General features: G+C 45.0%; 5 protein-coding genes across 5 annotated transcripts in view; 2 read left to right on the top strand and 3 right to left on the bottom strand.

Moving 5' to 3' along the window:
• Positions 1-630, top strand: part of Pmar_PMAR026902 (hypothetical protein) — a gene marked incomplete at both ends in the record, with an annotated part of 1430 nt that extends 800 nt beyond the window's left edge. The window contains 3 exons of the mRNA XM_002766771.1: positions 77-136; positions 343-459; positions 511-630. Coding sequence (XP_002766817.1) covers positions 77-136; positions 343-459; positions 511-630 — 297 coding nt within the window. The remainder of the gene's footprint in view (positions 1-76; positions 137-342; positions 460-510) is intronic.
• A 371-nt stretch (positions 631-1001) lies between these two features.
• On the top strand, positions 1002-1222 carry Pmar_PMAR026901 (hypothetical protein). The gene has a single exon (XM_002766770.1). It carries the CDS (start codon positions 1012-1014, stop codon positions 1174-1176), a length of 165 nt encoding a protein of 54 aa, XP_002766816.1. The 5' UTR covers positions 1002-1011; the 3' UTR covers positions 1177-1222.
• A 689-nt stretch (positions 1223-1911) lies between these two features.
• Positions 1912-2301, bottom strand: Pmar_PMAR026900 (bromodomain-containing protein, putative; the record flags this gene model as incomplete). The annotated part of the gene is made up of 1 exon (XM_002766769.1): positions 1912-2301. One exon carries the CDS (start codon positions 2299-2301, stop codon positions 1912-1914), a length of 390 nt encoding a protein of 129 aa, XP_002766815.1.
• A 1176-nt stretch (positions 2302-3477) lies between these two features.
• Positions 3478-7539, bottom strand: Pmar_PMAR026899 (hypothetical protein). Its single transcript, XM_002766768.1, has 18 exons — positions 7416-7539; positions 7283-7371; positions 6802-7225; positions 6549-6754; positions 6327-6497; positions 6201-6275; positions 6025-6140; positions 5741-5976; positions 5408-5662; positions 5285-5358; positions 5091-5214; positions 4928-5046; positions 4786-4873; positions 4558-4734; positions 4372-4505; positions 4180-4321; positions 3926-4122; positions 3478-3861 (listed from the first exon to the last, which is right to left on the bottom strand). Exons 1-18 carry the CDS (start codon positions 7467-7469, stop codon positions 3633-3635), a joined length of 2910 nt encoding a protein of 969 aa, XP_002766814.1. The 5' UTR covers positions 7470-7539; the 3' UTR covers positions 3478-3632.
• A 1422-nt stretch (positions 7540-8961) lies between these two features.
• Pmar_PMAR026898 (pentatricopeptide repeat-containing protein, putative) lies at positions 8962-12448 on the bottom strand (the record flags this gene model as incomplete). Its single annotated transcript, XM_002766767.1, has 12 exons — positions 8962-8978; positions 9403-9523; positions 9573-9703; positions 9746-9866; positions 10273-10341; positions 10387-10503; positions 10880-11023; positions 11068-11188; positions 11407-11471; positions 11628-11889; positions 12170-12310; positions 12357-12448. The coding sequence occupies 12 exons, from the start codon at positions 12446-12448 to the stop codon at positions 8962-8964; spliced, it is 1401 nt and encodes a 466-aa protein (XP_002766813.1).
• Positions 12449-12699: the final 251 nt, after the last annotated feature.

The following is a 12699-nucleotide window of genomic DNA, read 5'->3' as shown; positions in this document are numbered from 1 at the left end:
GAGCCCACCTTGGCTGAGAATAAAGCAGTAATAGAAAAATAGTGTGGAAATTGTGTCGGGGGAAGTTTGGAAATAGGTAAAGGATAAGATCGAGGAGGAGAAGGAAGAGGCGAAGATACGAAGGAAACTAGCATCGGTACTATTGGTGTACTAAGTGGCTGCAGTGTTGGAGTATGAATATATGTTCGCTTTCCTCAGCTGAGTCTGGGAGTTTCCTCACTAGTTGTACAAGTGGGTAGTAAAGAACAGAAACCAATGAGGATTTCCTGAGATTTCCTCAAAATTTCCATGTTGTGGAGGATGTGCATATTTTTCCACACTGGTACATGTGAGTATGGTCAGCATCGGAAGTCTATTCGAACGGCATTTCACGTGACTGAGCCGCCGGTGTTGGAGATTCCTTTGGAACGAGAGTATCGTCGAATCGCCACTAAGGGTGTTGTTGCTGTCTTTAACGCGGTAAGGGAGGGGGTGGTGGTGGTAGGGGAAGGTATTGGGGATTATTATTAGGTCAAGGCTTTCCGAGCACCTGAGGAGCAGGAGGAGGAGGAAGAGGGAGAGGGAGAGGAGGAGGAGGAGGTTGTAGAGAAAGAGGCCATCCGTAATTTAGTGTGGGAAGAAGGAGTATAGTTTCCTGTGATGCGTTTAAGAGCCTCTACTGTTGGGACTACACTGTAGGGTTGATCGGTTCACAACTATTAAAATGAATTTTCACCTGGAACTTCTGGCGTGCAATCGAGGCTCGATCGCCCACTAGAAGTTTTAGAGAAAAATCGTAGAAGTTAATACCCTTAATTACCCCAATCATTGAGGGGAGATGTTCGGATAATTGAAAATTATTCTCGGCATGCTCTTGCTATACCACGCCTTATACACATTCAACTTGGACGTCGGCGATTCAGCTCTCCAGATGTGTCATCAACTGAGTAGATTTATCCGTGGAATTGTAGTTCGTCCTTGAGAGTGATGATTGAATTTCTTTCCATCGGCATCTGTGTGTTGTCCACAGGGATGGATACAACATCCAAAAGTAAATTCCTCAAGCTTTTGAAGAAGGGCACTCAAGAAGAAGGTGTGGAGGAGAAGGCGGAGGAGGAGGGGGAGGAGGAGATTCCACAGAGGAAGAAAAAATACAGGAAAACCAGAGCCGATATGGCGGTGACAGACGAAAACTAGTGTCACTTCGGAGAGCCAAACGTAGATATTTCCTATTTACCATCGCTGTTAACAGGGTGTTTAGTTGGAAAATAACAAACCCACTGAAGTGGGCAGTATTATCACTCACTCTCCATCTCGTGATGTGGAAGGCGTCGCTATCCCCTGTCACACGTTATTAAAGCATTCAACCGTCCTCGCAATATTCATAATATCACAACAGTCGAGATCGTGACTTTAACTACAGTATCTTATACTGAGTATTACACAACACTCACTCAAACAATACATTGATACAATGTATCAACTAACTTCACGACTCTCACGTACTACCACTAACCGAGACTATCAAGTTTGCCTGGGGCGAGCTCGCAACTCTCTTCAAATCCCACCTGACCTTAGCTCCCAACGATTTAGCCGATCATGAGCCGCAACATTCCTCTCAGGAATAACAGTATTTTCATCATTGTACGTTCATCATCGCATCGTACGCAACATCCCATATTCTCATTTACGCATGTTCATCTCAAAATCAAGCGCTTACACACTGCGAACAGTCGTAGAGCTGTCTACTACCCAGGGACCGTTAGTGGGTTCACTGTAGGGAACCAACAATGACAATTTGTCTTAACGAATCCCACCAGTTTACGTGATCTTGTGTTGTTGAGTAGCGATGCCACTATAAACTCAAGTCTCTTATTAAGAGCGGCATATGCTCATTCTTGCTACATTATCAGGCAATGATAACGATATCGATTATTCTTTCCGTCGACGTTTGACCTTAGTAATAGCCTCCTCCTCCTGAGCCAGCCTGTCCAGCACGACTGCAACTGTTGTGTTCATTTGCTCGTTGAAGAGATCGTGGAACTCCAACGCCTTCTCAAAGACGTATTCACCCGGGTTATTATACAAATATGCATTACTGAGCATTTGTCTGATATCACCTTCGAACTCAGCTCGGCTGTTATATGCCAGGGTATCGAGTTTCTCCCGAATGACCCCGATGTCAACAGGTGTCGATATGATGTCATAGTAGCGTGGTACCGTCTTGGGCACAGGATTGATGAACGGCTCTACTATATCCCTATGGTGTCTGCATATCCTCTGAATCAGCCTTCGGTATTCATTTCTCTCCCATTCGGGCATACCTTGTTGCTTGAATGTCAGCGGATGGTGATGCCCCTAAGAGTTAAGGAAGATTCATAACTCATTCGTAGAGGTATGATACTACATGTGTCGAGTCACGACCGTGAGGCTTCGATGATCGCGCTGAAGCGCTCATCGTCGTTCAAAAAGGATTATAATGTACTACAACAGAGTGGAGACCTAATCCGCCAACCCAACCCAACGCGGAGAACGAGAAGGAGACTGCTCAACAAACCCCATTATCTCCGTCGAGTATGCCTAGCTGACCTTCTGACATCAGTACTCTGCAACTGGACACTCCCACGAATACCATCTACGGTGGCACTTCCAATATCTCACTCGTCAAGGTCATCATAGACCTCCTGGAGATGTACCAACTCCTCAATGAACGATACCTAGATGGTAGTAGTACCTCAGTAGAAGCAGCACTAGACAAACTACTACGCCTCGATACGAGACTGCTGGATCGACGACGAGAACAACCGTCACCAGCATCGCAGGCATGTAACGACCAGCTTGAGAGGCGACTGATACATCATCGATGTACTTCGGGGACAATCTGGTGATTCTCCGCCGATGATGATCCTCTTGGCTCACAAGGGAATACCGCAGATCATACAACGGAGGGTCTTCATGTGCGAAATGAGGTGGACAAGTATCGTAGTCGCTGGTCCACCACTCGGACAACTAAGAGGTATTATACAAGGAGATTCATACCACACCAAGCACACTTCTCGGGGAGACTCCATCTGGCCAATCACCCTTGACGGTGTTCTCTATTCTACCGATTCAACAATGCTAATCCTTCTCCTGCTCAACCGACAGCTTTTACTACACCCTCGCTGTACTGCAGGAATACTCTCCTTACCTATCGAGACGATCACCAACATGATGATGATGATACTTTCCACATAATCAACTACTCGCAACCTCAGCAGCATCCCTGGAAGATAGTCCCTCACGGTAGCACATGAATGAACCCACTCGGCCGTGATAGCATGCAGCCTCGAAGATCGTCGAAGTGCCAATAACAACTAACAACTTGTCTAGCTTAGTTGGGCTGACTATCACCCTATGAAGCACATGGTCTCGGGCTCGAATCCCTGTGAAGCTGTAACAAACAGACACCAACTCGCCCATACTATAACTTTTGATTTAACTCGATACATCAGCATGTAGGATGCGAAACCAGTAAGACACTACTCGAGCACCAACATCACAATCATCATCATCACCAGCAGTAGTATTAGTAGTAGAACCCATATACTGCAGTAGCTTCAAGGAATTATATTATTAACAATAGCAGCATTACCACACCAAGCTCAACCACCTCAACTGTGATTGTTATTATTACCGCTGTTGTTGCTGTTGTCGTTGTTATTGTCTTCCGGCAAGGTCCATACCGTAAACCAATCAACATCGGGATGAGGGGGACAAGGGGGGATATCTCGAATCTCGTCCTCTCGCACTCCTATCTTGATGCCCTTCCTCTCGTGTGAATAAATTAGAAGATTCTGGCACAGAGCACCCAATCGGAACAGCAAACTGGACAAACGATACCTATCAACAACGACCAAACACATAGCGCTCGCCCTGATGATCGATTTGGGGGGAATATTATTACCATGGGAAGAGTATGACGGTCGTGACCTTTGGCCGAATATCCTTCCTGTCTCGTAGTACTATAAAGTAGAATACGAGTACCATAATGTAGAGTAATGCAGTGAAGACCAACAGCATAATAACAAAGGTTATCCAATCACGTATGATCAAACCCCATAGTAGGAAGGCTCTCAGCCAATCCAGGACAATCGTGAGGAACTAACAATAATAATGAACATGTGAGCCCACACGGTTTAGTATTATTATTATCATTACCTCCTGTATGAAGTATGGCTTCAGTACCCAACTGGCCAGATGAAACCAACCCGTGGGCGTTAATATTTCATACAAATACGTGAACGTCTTCTTATGCGAAGTCACATCCCATGACTTCACACGTTGACGGTATAGCATTGACCTGAGCGGAGTAATAATAATCGTCGGCACCATGCAGTAGTCGACACTCACCAAGTGTCTGGCGCATAAGTGGGCACAATCGTCTGAGGAGCTGATATAATCCTGGAATCATCTCGGCGCCTCAGCAGAGCCAATCCCATATAAAGGTCCTCGCCATTGAAAACTGTATCATGTTCATACAACACCTTTTAGTAACGCATACTACAACCTCTACTAAGCTGATAAGAAGACACATACCTCATCCATCGTTTGCCGATCCCACAGAGCGATAGCACCATGGCAACTCAAACTCCTTGCCAGAGTTGCCTGGAATAGCTTATGGACTGCTGCCAACTTGTATTCAACATCCTGGCACCGCACCAGCTGGTTCGGTTTACCATCGGGTGTTGTGGCAGTAATAGGGAAGTGGACAGCCTACGAGGACATTGACCATATCGCCCAGGAATACAGTCTCGGCGGAGCTACCTTAATGTTAGGATTCTGGTCGAGCATCTGATGTGGTATATGTAGATCAGCAGGTAATGGTACATCATCATCGATGATAACTGCATACCTATAAACGTCGGCAACTATGTGGGTGAAAAATTCCGTCCCAAGCCACTACTACTTGAATGCTTGTACTCTTCCACAACGGTGAAGGAAGGGTATCCAATACTTATTACACCAATAGAATGCAAAAGTCTTGTTACCCTCTGGCACGAATAGATAGTTGATATCAGGATGCACCTACGACCCCCATAAACCACAACCATTACTACCAACATCACTACCTGCTGAGTAGCCCATTGGGTTTCATCGAAAGGCTTCGAGTCGCGACCATTATCACACACGAAGATGTGCGTTGGTGGGAACACCATCAAAGCGGCTCGGAGTGTGCCGGTAAACACATCATACCTGACCAGTTGAGACAATCTTCACCACCCCCCCCCCCCCACCCCCCAGGATGATAATATAAATTTCTCACCTTTCCTCCGTCATAGCAGAGTTATGGCATGCAATGAGTAAGCACACATCGGTAGTCATAGCTTGACTCAGTATCTACCAGATCAACAATTACCATCATCATCACTATAAAACCGGATATTACAAAATCGACTGTTGCAGAATCTTCACTTTCAATGTCACTGCTACGGTCAATATCACTCATATCATCACCACCATCGAGCGGTAGAAGAGTCTTCCGCTGAGCTTCTGGTTGCTCTGACTTAACCGTCTCAGCTGGGATAGCTGCTCCCATGATGGGCTCCTTGCCCTCCGAATGAGACTCCTTCAGAGGAACATCCTCACCATATTCTTCACCTGCAGTCTCCTTCAGTTCTTCTTGCATGTGGCGAGAGAACACCTAATAAGCTCTCCATAAGATTAGAACCCACGACCTCCGCCATGACAGCCCACAAGACTAACCACTCGACCAACTTACCGGAGGCTTAGGCCACTTCACAACGCATGCTGCCGCGAAGAAGAGTACCACATCCAATAACACATCCAAGAATATAATCCAATCCAAAGCGGACACAGCATTCCAAATTGAGACCACACCCACAAAGGCCTCATACAGTGTCTCCTGGCTGTGCATATTTTGAGGGGAGAAGTATAGAATACAGTATTGAGAAACGATAATGAGAATAATGAAGAAACCGTTGAGTAATAGTGTACCTGAAAATGATAAAAAATCAATAACATCCTTTCGGACGAATCACTTACGGAAGTTTTCTTTTGCAACAAACCTTGCTTTCTTGTCCTTTCCTAGCATCCTATACTGCTCAATTCGTCGCTCCCAAGCTGATGATTCAAAACGTTTACGAGGATCCCGAGACTCCCTAAAATAAATTCGCCATACCAAATTTCCCACACATCATCCCAAGTACTCCGCCACTTACAGTCTGCTCTTGAACCCTCCCTTAGTTATCTGCTCACTATACTCACTAGCAGTCATACCAGGATAACCGCCAACCCTGAAGACAAATCCTTATACCACACCTCTCCCAAGTCTACTCAATCATTACATTGATGCCATCGAGCTGTTCACAGTCGGTGCAATCACCGAGGGTGCCGCCCTGGCACTCTGTCCAGCTGGCGCCGTCAAGTCCCCACTCCAAAGAGGAGCATTCGGATCGAGCGAATACATATAGCGAGCCTCATCTGCCCATCTCTGTTCAACTTGGTCACGTAGGAACCTATAATGCATATAATAACACGCTATACACCATACCACAACAGGAGCTCACTTCCGCTTGGCAGGTAGTTCTACATCCATCCTTGCCTTACCCTCGGCTTGCTCCTGCTTCAGGCCTTTCTCAGTTGCTCTTAGACCAAATTCAGAGATGAACCAAAACACTATCATGAACACTGTAGCAACGATAATGCCCCTCATAACCAGAATATTAGAGGGGGTAACCTTAAACTGTCGACCACAGAAAGGACCAACTTCAACCTAAACATACACGGTACTACTAAAACAAGCTATGGTAACACTACTACCTTGTAGCAGTCCAGTGACTGAGCAAAGGTCTGGCTAGCAACATATATAGTACACTGCTCATTATCAGCGATCTCGGTCTCATCCTTATTAATCGTACCAGGATAAGGACAGTCCTGGTTGGTATCAGTGGTTCGGCACATGTAGGTACACTGGTTAACGGAGTAGCACATAATATCATCTTGGCTCTCATGCGGGAGTATACACCTCTCGAGAGCATCCTCAGGCTTAGTCCCATATGGTACAGTAACACCAGCCTTTTGCATGTTATAGGCGGTTTCATAGTTATAAGCAATAGCCATTCGACACGTTCTACCAGAGAAATCCCTATTCTGGATTTTGAACGATTCCGCCAGAGAGGGACAATCGTATATAGGCCAAGACCTAGTGGTTCGATCATAGATCCACTCGATACCCTCGCAATACCTAAAACGATGGTCAATGCCAGTAGTAGTAGGAGGAGGAAGGTACTCAAACTACTACCATGTCATAGCCACAAATGCACACACGGCAAGCGTAACTGTTAAGACCAGAATCCGACCGAAGATCGGACATATAGGAGCCCCATGAACCTGCTAGGGTCTGTAATCGAAGACGGGTGAAGAAGTGACCTTACCTTGGGTACTACATATCGTTGCTGAGGTGACTCGACGTTCTCGGATGATGCCATGATGATGTTGTTATTGTAGAGGAAATAGCGGTAGAGTGGTTAGAGATAATACAAAGGCACAAAAGGAACTGAATATTGAATAGAATCAGACGACACAATCAACACGTAGTAGCCTCTTCAACAAGACGACCAACTCGACACAACTAGGCTAGAGAGCGACTACCCAGAAAGTCCATCCTGGCATCACTAGCCTAGGAGCAAAAGTCTTCTACTTACATCACGCCGTTGAGGACTTGCAAAAGCTGCTAGCTTCAGCAGATTTCGATGTGGTTAAAACAAAGACTCATTTTTGAATAACAGAGTGCTTATAGAGGGAACACGGTCGTCTAATGTCGAGCGACAAATTAGAATGAATAAACAAGGACCAGTTTACATTGTGAATAGTAACAAGGGCACTCATAGGACCTCCCGACTGCTGTGGTGGTAGACCTACATTGACTTGGACTCTCTTGGTCCACTTGCATTTCCTCAACGCGGGGATTGTCTTCCCGAAACACAAATTCATTTCTTTGAATATCAAACCTCAGAGCCAGTCCTTTTCCCGAAGGTACGGACCTATTTTGCCGACTTCCCCTGTCCTGCGGACCAGAGTCTTCTAACGTTTGAGACCTGATGCGGTTACGGGTACGATCGAGAGTGCGAATAAATCAACCCCTCGGATCTTCAAGGGCCAGCGAGAACACGATACAACCGAATCATGCCAAACAACTAATTGTCACAATCTCTCCTATTCAACGAAAACACAAAATTTCACAACAACTCGGATAAGTTCTTCTACGAAGAATAGCTGTGGTGTAAGCATGAAATGATGGTTACGAATTCTGATGCTGATACGGTATGAACTCGACGGAGATAAAATGTCCATGACCGAATCGATGCTTGGAAACTCGAAATTACGAGCCCTATTTCTCCTCCTATACAAGTGAGATCGAAAGTTCTATAACGAAGATAAGAATCGGATACGCGAATTAGGTCACTCTGTTTTCGAATTCGTACGTCCACTTTCGGCTATCCCAACAAAATCGAAATCTCCCAAGGGCAAGTAGATATTTGCGAAGTAAAGGAAATATCGGATATCAACCAACATGACGAAAATCAGTAGTGTGGGTTCATTAAACACAACCGATATATTCCTCCTTCAACAAGAAGAAGGTACCAAACACATTACTCATACTACAGGCAACTATTTGGATTCACGTGATGAGTTCTTGAGACACAGAGAGCCTCCTAAGCAACCCACTCCGACTAGGCAACCCACTGCAGATGCAAATCACCGATCTGAGATCACCTGCACCTATAATGAGTTGCGTAATAGCCCGCAGCGAATCGTTTTTTGCCGTGTTTTAGTATTTTTCTGTATTTTTCCGAGTTTTTCAGGATTTCCGTGTTTTATAGCCACATCTGTTGCGGGTGTGGTCACGGAAGCCGGAAATCACAGTTCTATTGATCATGATATTCCCGTGGACTGAAGTTATAACAAATCCAGTTCGATTTAAGTACACAGACGACCTAATTAATAAATGACTAAACTCAACAGCTCCAAAAGTGTACATCAGACAACAAAGTTGCACACATCGTTACATGAACACTCCTCAACACAGTACACCAAACAAACTACAATACAAGACGATCTAGATCATCACCACGCCTTCCTCCACGAACCACCTCTTGTCGAATTAGTCTTACGAGGCCATTCGGAAGTACCCGAATGACTCCGATCTATCAACACCAATGTCTACCGACCAGGCCCGAACTAATGCTTACCTCCGCTACCAGAACATTTGCGAGATCGGGTAACTCTCCAACCATGGTCTCGACCAGAGTCGTTCTGCTGAGTTACCACTACTCCTTGGTACACTGTAGTGCTAGCTGAGTACCGTGCCGGCTCCGAAGCTGTGATCAGATACATAGGACAACACAGGACGACACTTACCATAAACATCAACTATCCGCTTCATTTCTTCCACATAAGCCTCGCCGTGCTTCTTTTTATACAGCATGCCTTCAAGCTTCACCATGAGAGCATCCATATTAGCATCGGAGACATCTATCACCTGCGATGACGATAATTATAAGATAATGATACTAGGCAAACTTACATACCCGAAACTTGATGAAAAGCTCCAAAAGTTGAAGTGTCGTCTCTAACAGATTCGCCGTCGTCGCACTGGCCAATAGAGTCTCAACAGTCTGTCTGTTGATGACATCCACTCTGTTTTTAGGAGCTAGGTTTCCTACCACACCATGATGAACTCAGTAAACCGAGCTCGCCGTACGTGTGTTTGCAGTCCCCTTGGGCACGATCGGCTGACGTTGATGAGGCTCTCGGTTCCTCATATGACGACCAATCATGCTACTGCAAACTCTCAAAGTAAACTCTCCATTGCGCTCACGTATCTGTTGATTCAAATCAGTCCCGAAGCGAACAATCGATGCACTATTCTACTCCAACTACTCAAGTAGAACAGAATAGGCAAGAAAAGGAAGCTATATACAAATGAGTTGGTAACAATATATCAACGAAATGGGTACATAACATCTACATCATCGGGCGCGCGCTTTTTGCAAATTCCGCATCTTTTCTGGGACAGCCGATAAAAACATATATAGCATCTATATAACATATATATCGGCATTTTCTGATACAGTGATGTCCACAGGCTCGAATGACACAAGTCTGGGAGCATCAAAAATTTGGACACCTTATCTTTCCCAGATGCTACACGTGAATACATTAGCCATGGGAAAATGCTGAGTAGCAGCTATTACTAACGATGATTGGGACAGTGCACCTCCGGCTTACCGTTCGTTGCGCAAGTTGTGTATATAGTCTCAATTCCGGTATCACACCATAGTCCCTTTCCATGCCAACCTGAAATCCAATAACAGCGGCAATGCAAATCCGTGATAGAAATACGTCAAGAAGGTCGAGGCACTCCTCGAAGACGCTATCATATCTTTGTGATTCATCGTCAGCAACTGTTGCCAATATCACTTTCATATATATACTAAATGTGGCACTCGATCCACTAACCTGACATAGACAATGAGTATTGAGCCCCAAGGAAAGGAGGAGGAGGACTTCATATTGAATGCGAGTGCGCAGATGGACACTTTACTCTAATCACTATTCACAAAGAGGAACCCTATCACCGCAGAACATGTCATCTTCCAAATGCAAGAAGGCGTTCCAGTAACAATCCTCACGATTAATTACTTGAATTTTGTGCAATTTTCCCAGGAAAATATGTAGGCTGCTATAGGGCCCACGAGGCCGAGCCGCTTCCAAATATCAAGAGAAGAAGGAGAAGTGCAATTTCCGCATACCACAACATGCGCACATTTCCGACAATGAATCTCACTAAAGATCAGCGACCAGACTAGCCGATTCACACACTTGTGAAACTCACCCGGCTTCTCCGCATTTCCTCCAATATCGCAGCCGCGAGCTTCCTTCTATTATCAAACGGTGGAGCTAGTTTAACATCATGCACGCAACAGCAACCCAGTAAGAGGTTATTATACACGATTTCATCTGGCCTGTGATGAGCATCCTGAACAGTAAACTCCCATAAGATGGCCAGTTCGATAAACTCACCAACATTTCTTTGAGTAAGCCAAGACCTCGGCTTATCCGACCTGCGCTGCAGTTGGATTTGATGAGTATAGAAAACGTTATCAGATCCGCCGCGACTCCGCAACTCTTCATTTCTTCGTAACTAAGGGACGATGTGGGAATATATGCACATGGTCAACTACATGAAAGTTCTGAGAAAATTCCGGGAAATTAATCGGTTTTTTCCTATTTTTCTACCCAAAATCGAGAGTGAATTCCCATAATGTAGTGAGAAATCTTACGAGCTAAGTCGAGGAAACCAAACAATATTCCCACACTGCTAACAGACACCAAAGAGCCGACATCCAGATTTCGACTCACACGCTCATCGCAGCATCAACATTGCCCTGTTTCGCATGCCCTTTAATAAGAGTAGTATACATAACCTGAATCACATGAGCATTCAAATAAAACATTTTAATTGAATAAACTATATTATGACGATTTTCTAGTGGAAAATCGCTATAATGGTGATTGTTACAATTCAATTCAACTTCATTTTATGGGACTATATGATGTTGAACATATTATTAAGCTCTCACTGTATTAACACTGAAACTTTTCCGATTTCCTTCATCATTCCCGGCGAAAGACTGCTGTTGTCGTATCTCCTCGAAGACCCTCTGAGCTCTAGCCATGTCATCAGCGTTTATACAGCAATCTAATAGAATGCCATAGGTAACTGGTGTCGGTTTGATCTGAGCAAACATCTCCTTAACGAACGCTATACTAGCGGCTACATCTTCGTTTTGCATTAAGGTCATTAGATAGTCGCATTTACTCAAATTCCCGAGCCGGGCATACCTAGCAGGCACCAGCAATACGACATTGAATCACACAGAATGGCACTTATAAGGAGTCTCTCACATGAGTGGTAGCCACTATCTAAGATACTACTACTCGAACATGTAGCGGTCGATCAGTCGAAGCTATTCGTGAACAATCACATTTAGGAATCACTTTCCACTTCATGGATGAATCTATCGCGCTCTTAGGTTCTGGTCATATATGTTTCTTTCTTACCAACTGAGTGTAAGTTCTATAATCATATACGTTATTATAAGCTCAAGCAAATACCCCTTACCCCTTCATAACGGTGTTGTGAGTAACAACATCGGCCACGACCTTGCCCTCCTCACCAATAGGCTTCCGCAGTTCATGGAGTATTCTCTCAGCTACTTCCAATTCACCATTCTTCACCAACACACTCAACACAGTATTGCACCTGTAATACCACACTTCTCTCTCATCCCGCTAACTATACTACTTACGTGACAAGATCAGGCACGACCGACTCAGTGGCTTCCCGTAGCGTCTTCAGAGCACTCTCAGGCTGCCCGATTAGAGCGTAATAACGCATCATAGTTCCGAAATCCTACAATGTGAACATACAGTGTTGGAGGAATATATGTTCGCATTGTAGGATTTCGGAACTATGATGCGTTATTACGCTCTAATCGGGCAGCCTGAGAGTGCTCTGAAGACGCTACGGGAAGCCACTGAGTCGGTCGTGCCTGATCTTGTCACGTAAGTAGTATAGTTAGCGGGATGAGAGAGAAGTGTGGTATTACAGGTGCAATACTGTGTTGAGTGTGTTGGTGAAGAATGGTGAAT

The sequence above is a fragment of the Perkinsus marinus genome (genome assembly GCF_000006405.1).
Source record: "Perkinsus marinus ATCC 50983 genomic scaffold scf_1104296971938, whole genome shotgun sequence".
NCBI classification, from domain to species: domain Eukaryota; phylum Perkinsozoa; order Perkinsida; family Perkinsidae; genus Perkinsus; species Perkinsus marinus.
The sequence above is the reverse complement of the archived record's forward strand: the minus strand, read 5'-3'. Positions and strand labels throughout refer to the sequence as shown.

What these genes read in the sequence shown, in the direction of transcription:
- Pmar_PMAR026901 (XM_002766770.1), top strand. Translation starts at nt 1,012, where the DNA reads ATGGATACAACATCCAAAAGTAAATTCCTCAAGCTTTTGAAGAAGGGC.
- Pmar_PMAR026899 (XM_002766768.1), bottom strand. Translation starts at nt 7,469, where the DNA reads ATGGCATCATCCGAGAACGTCGAGTCACCTCAGCAACGATATGTAGTA. An exon ending in TCTGCTATGACGGAGGAAAG is followed by an intron (nt 5,215 to 5,284) that starts GTGAGAAATTTA and finishes TCAACTGGTCAG; the next exon opens with GTATGATGTGTTTACCGGCA. An exon ending in ACCAGAATCCTAACATTAAG is followed by an intron (nt 4,735 to 4,785) that starts GTAGCTCCGCCG and finishes ATGTCCTCGTAG; the next exon opens with GCTGTCCACTTCCCTATTAC.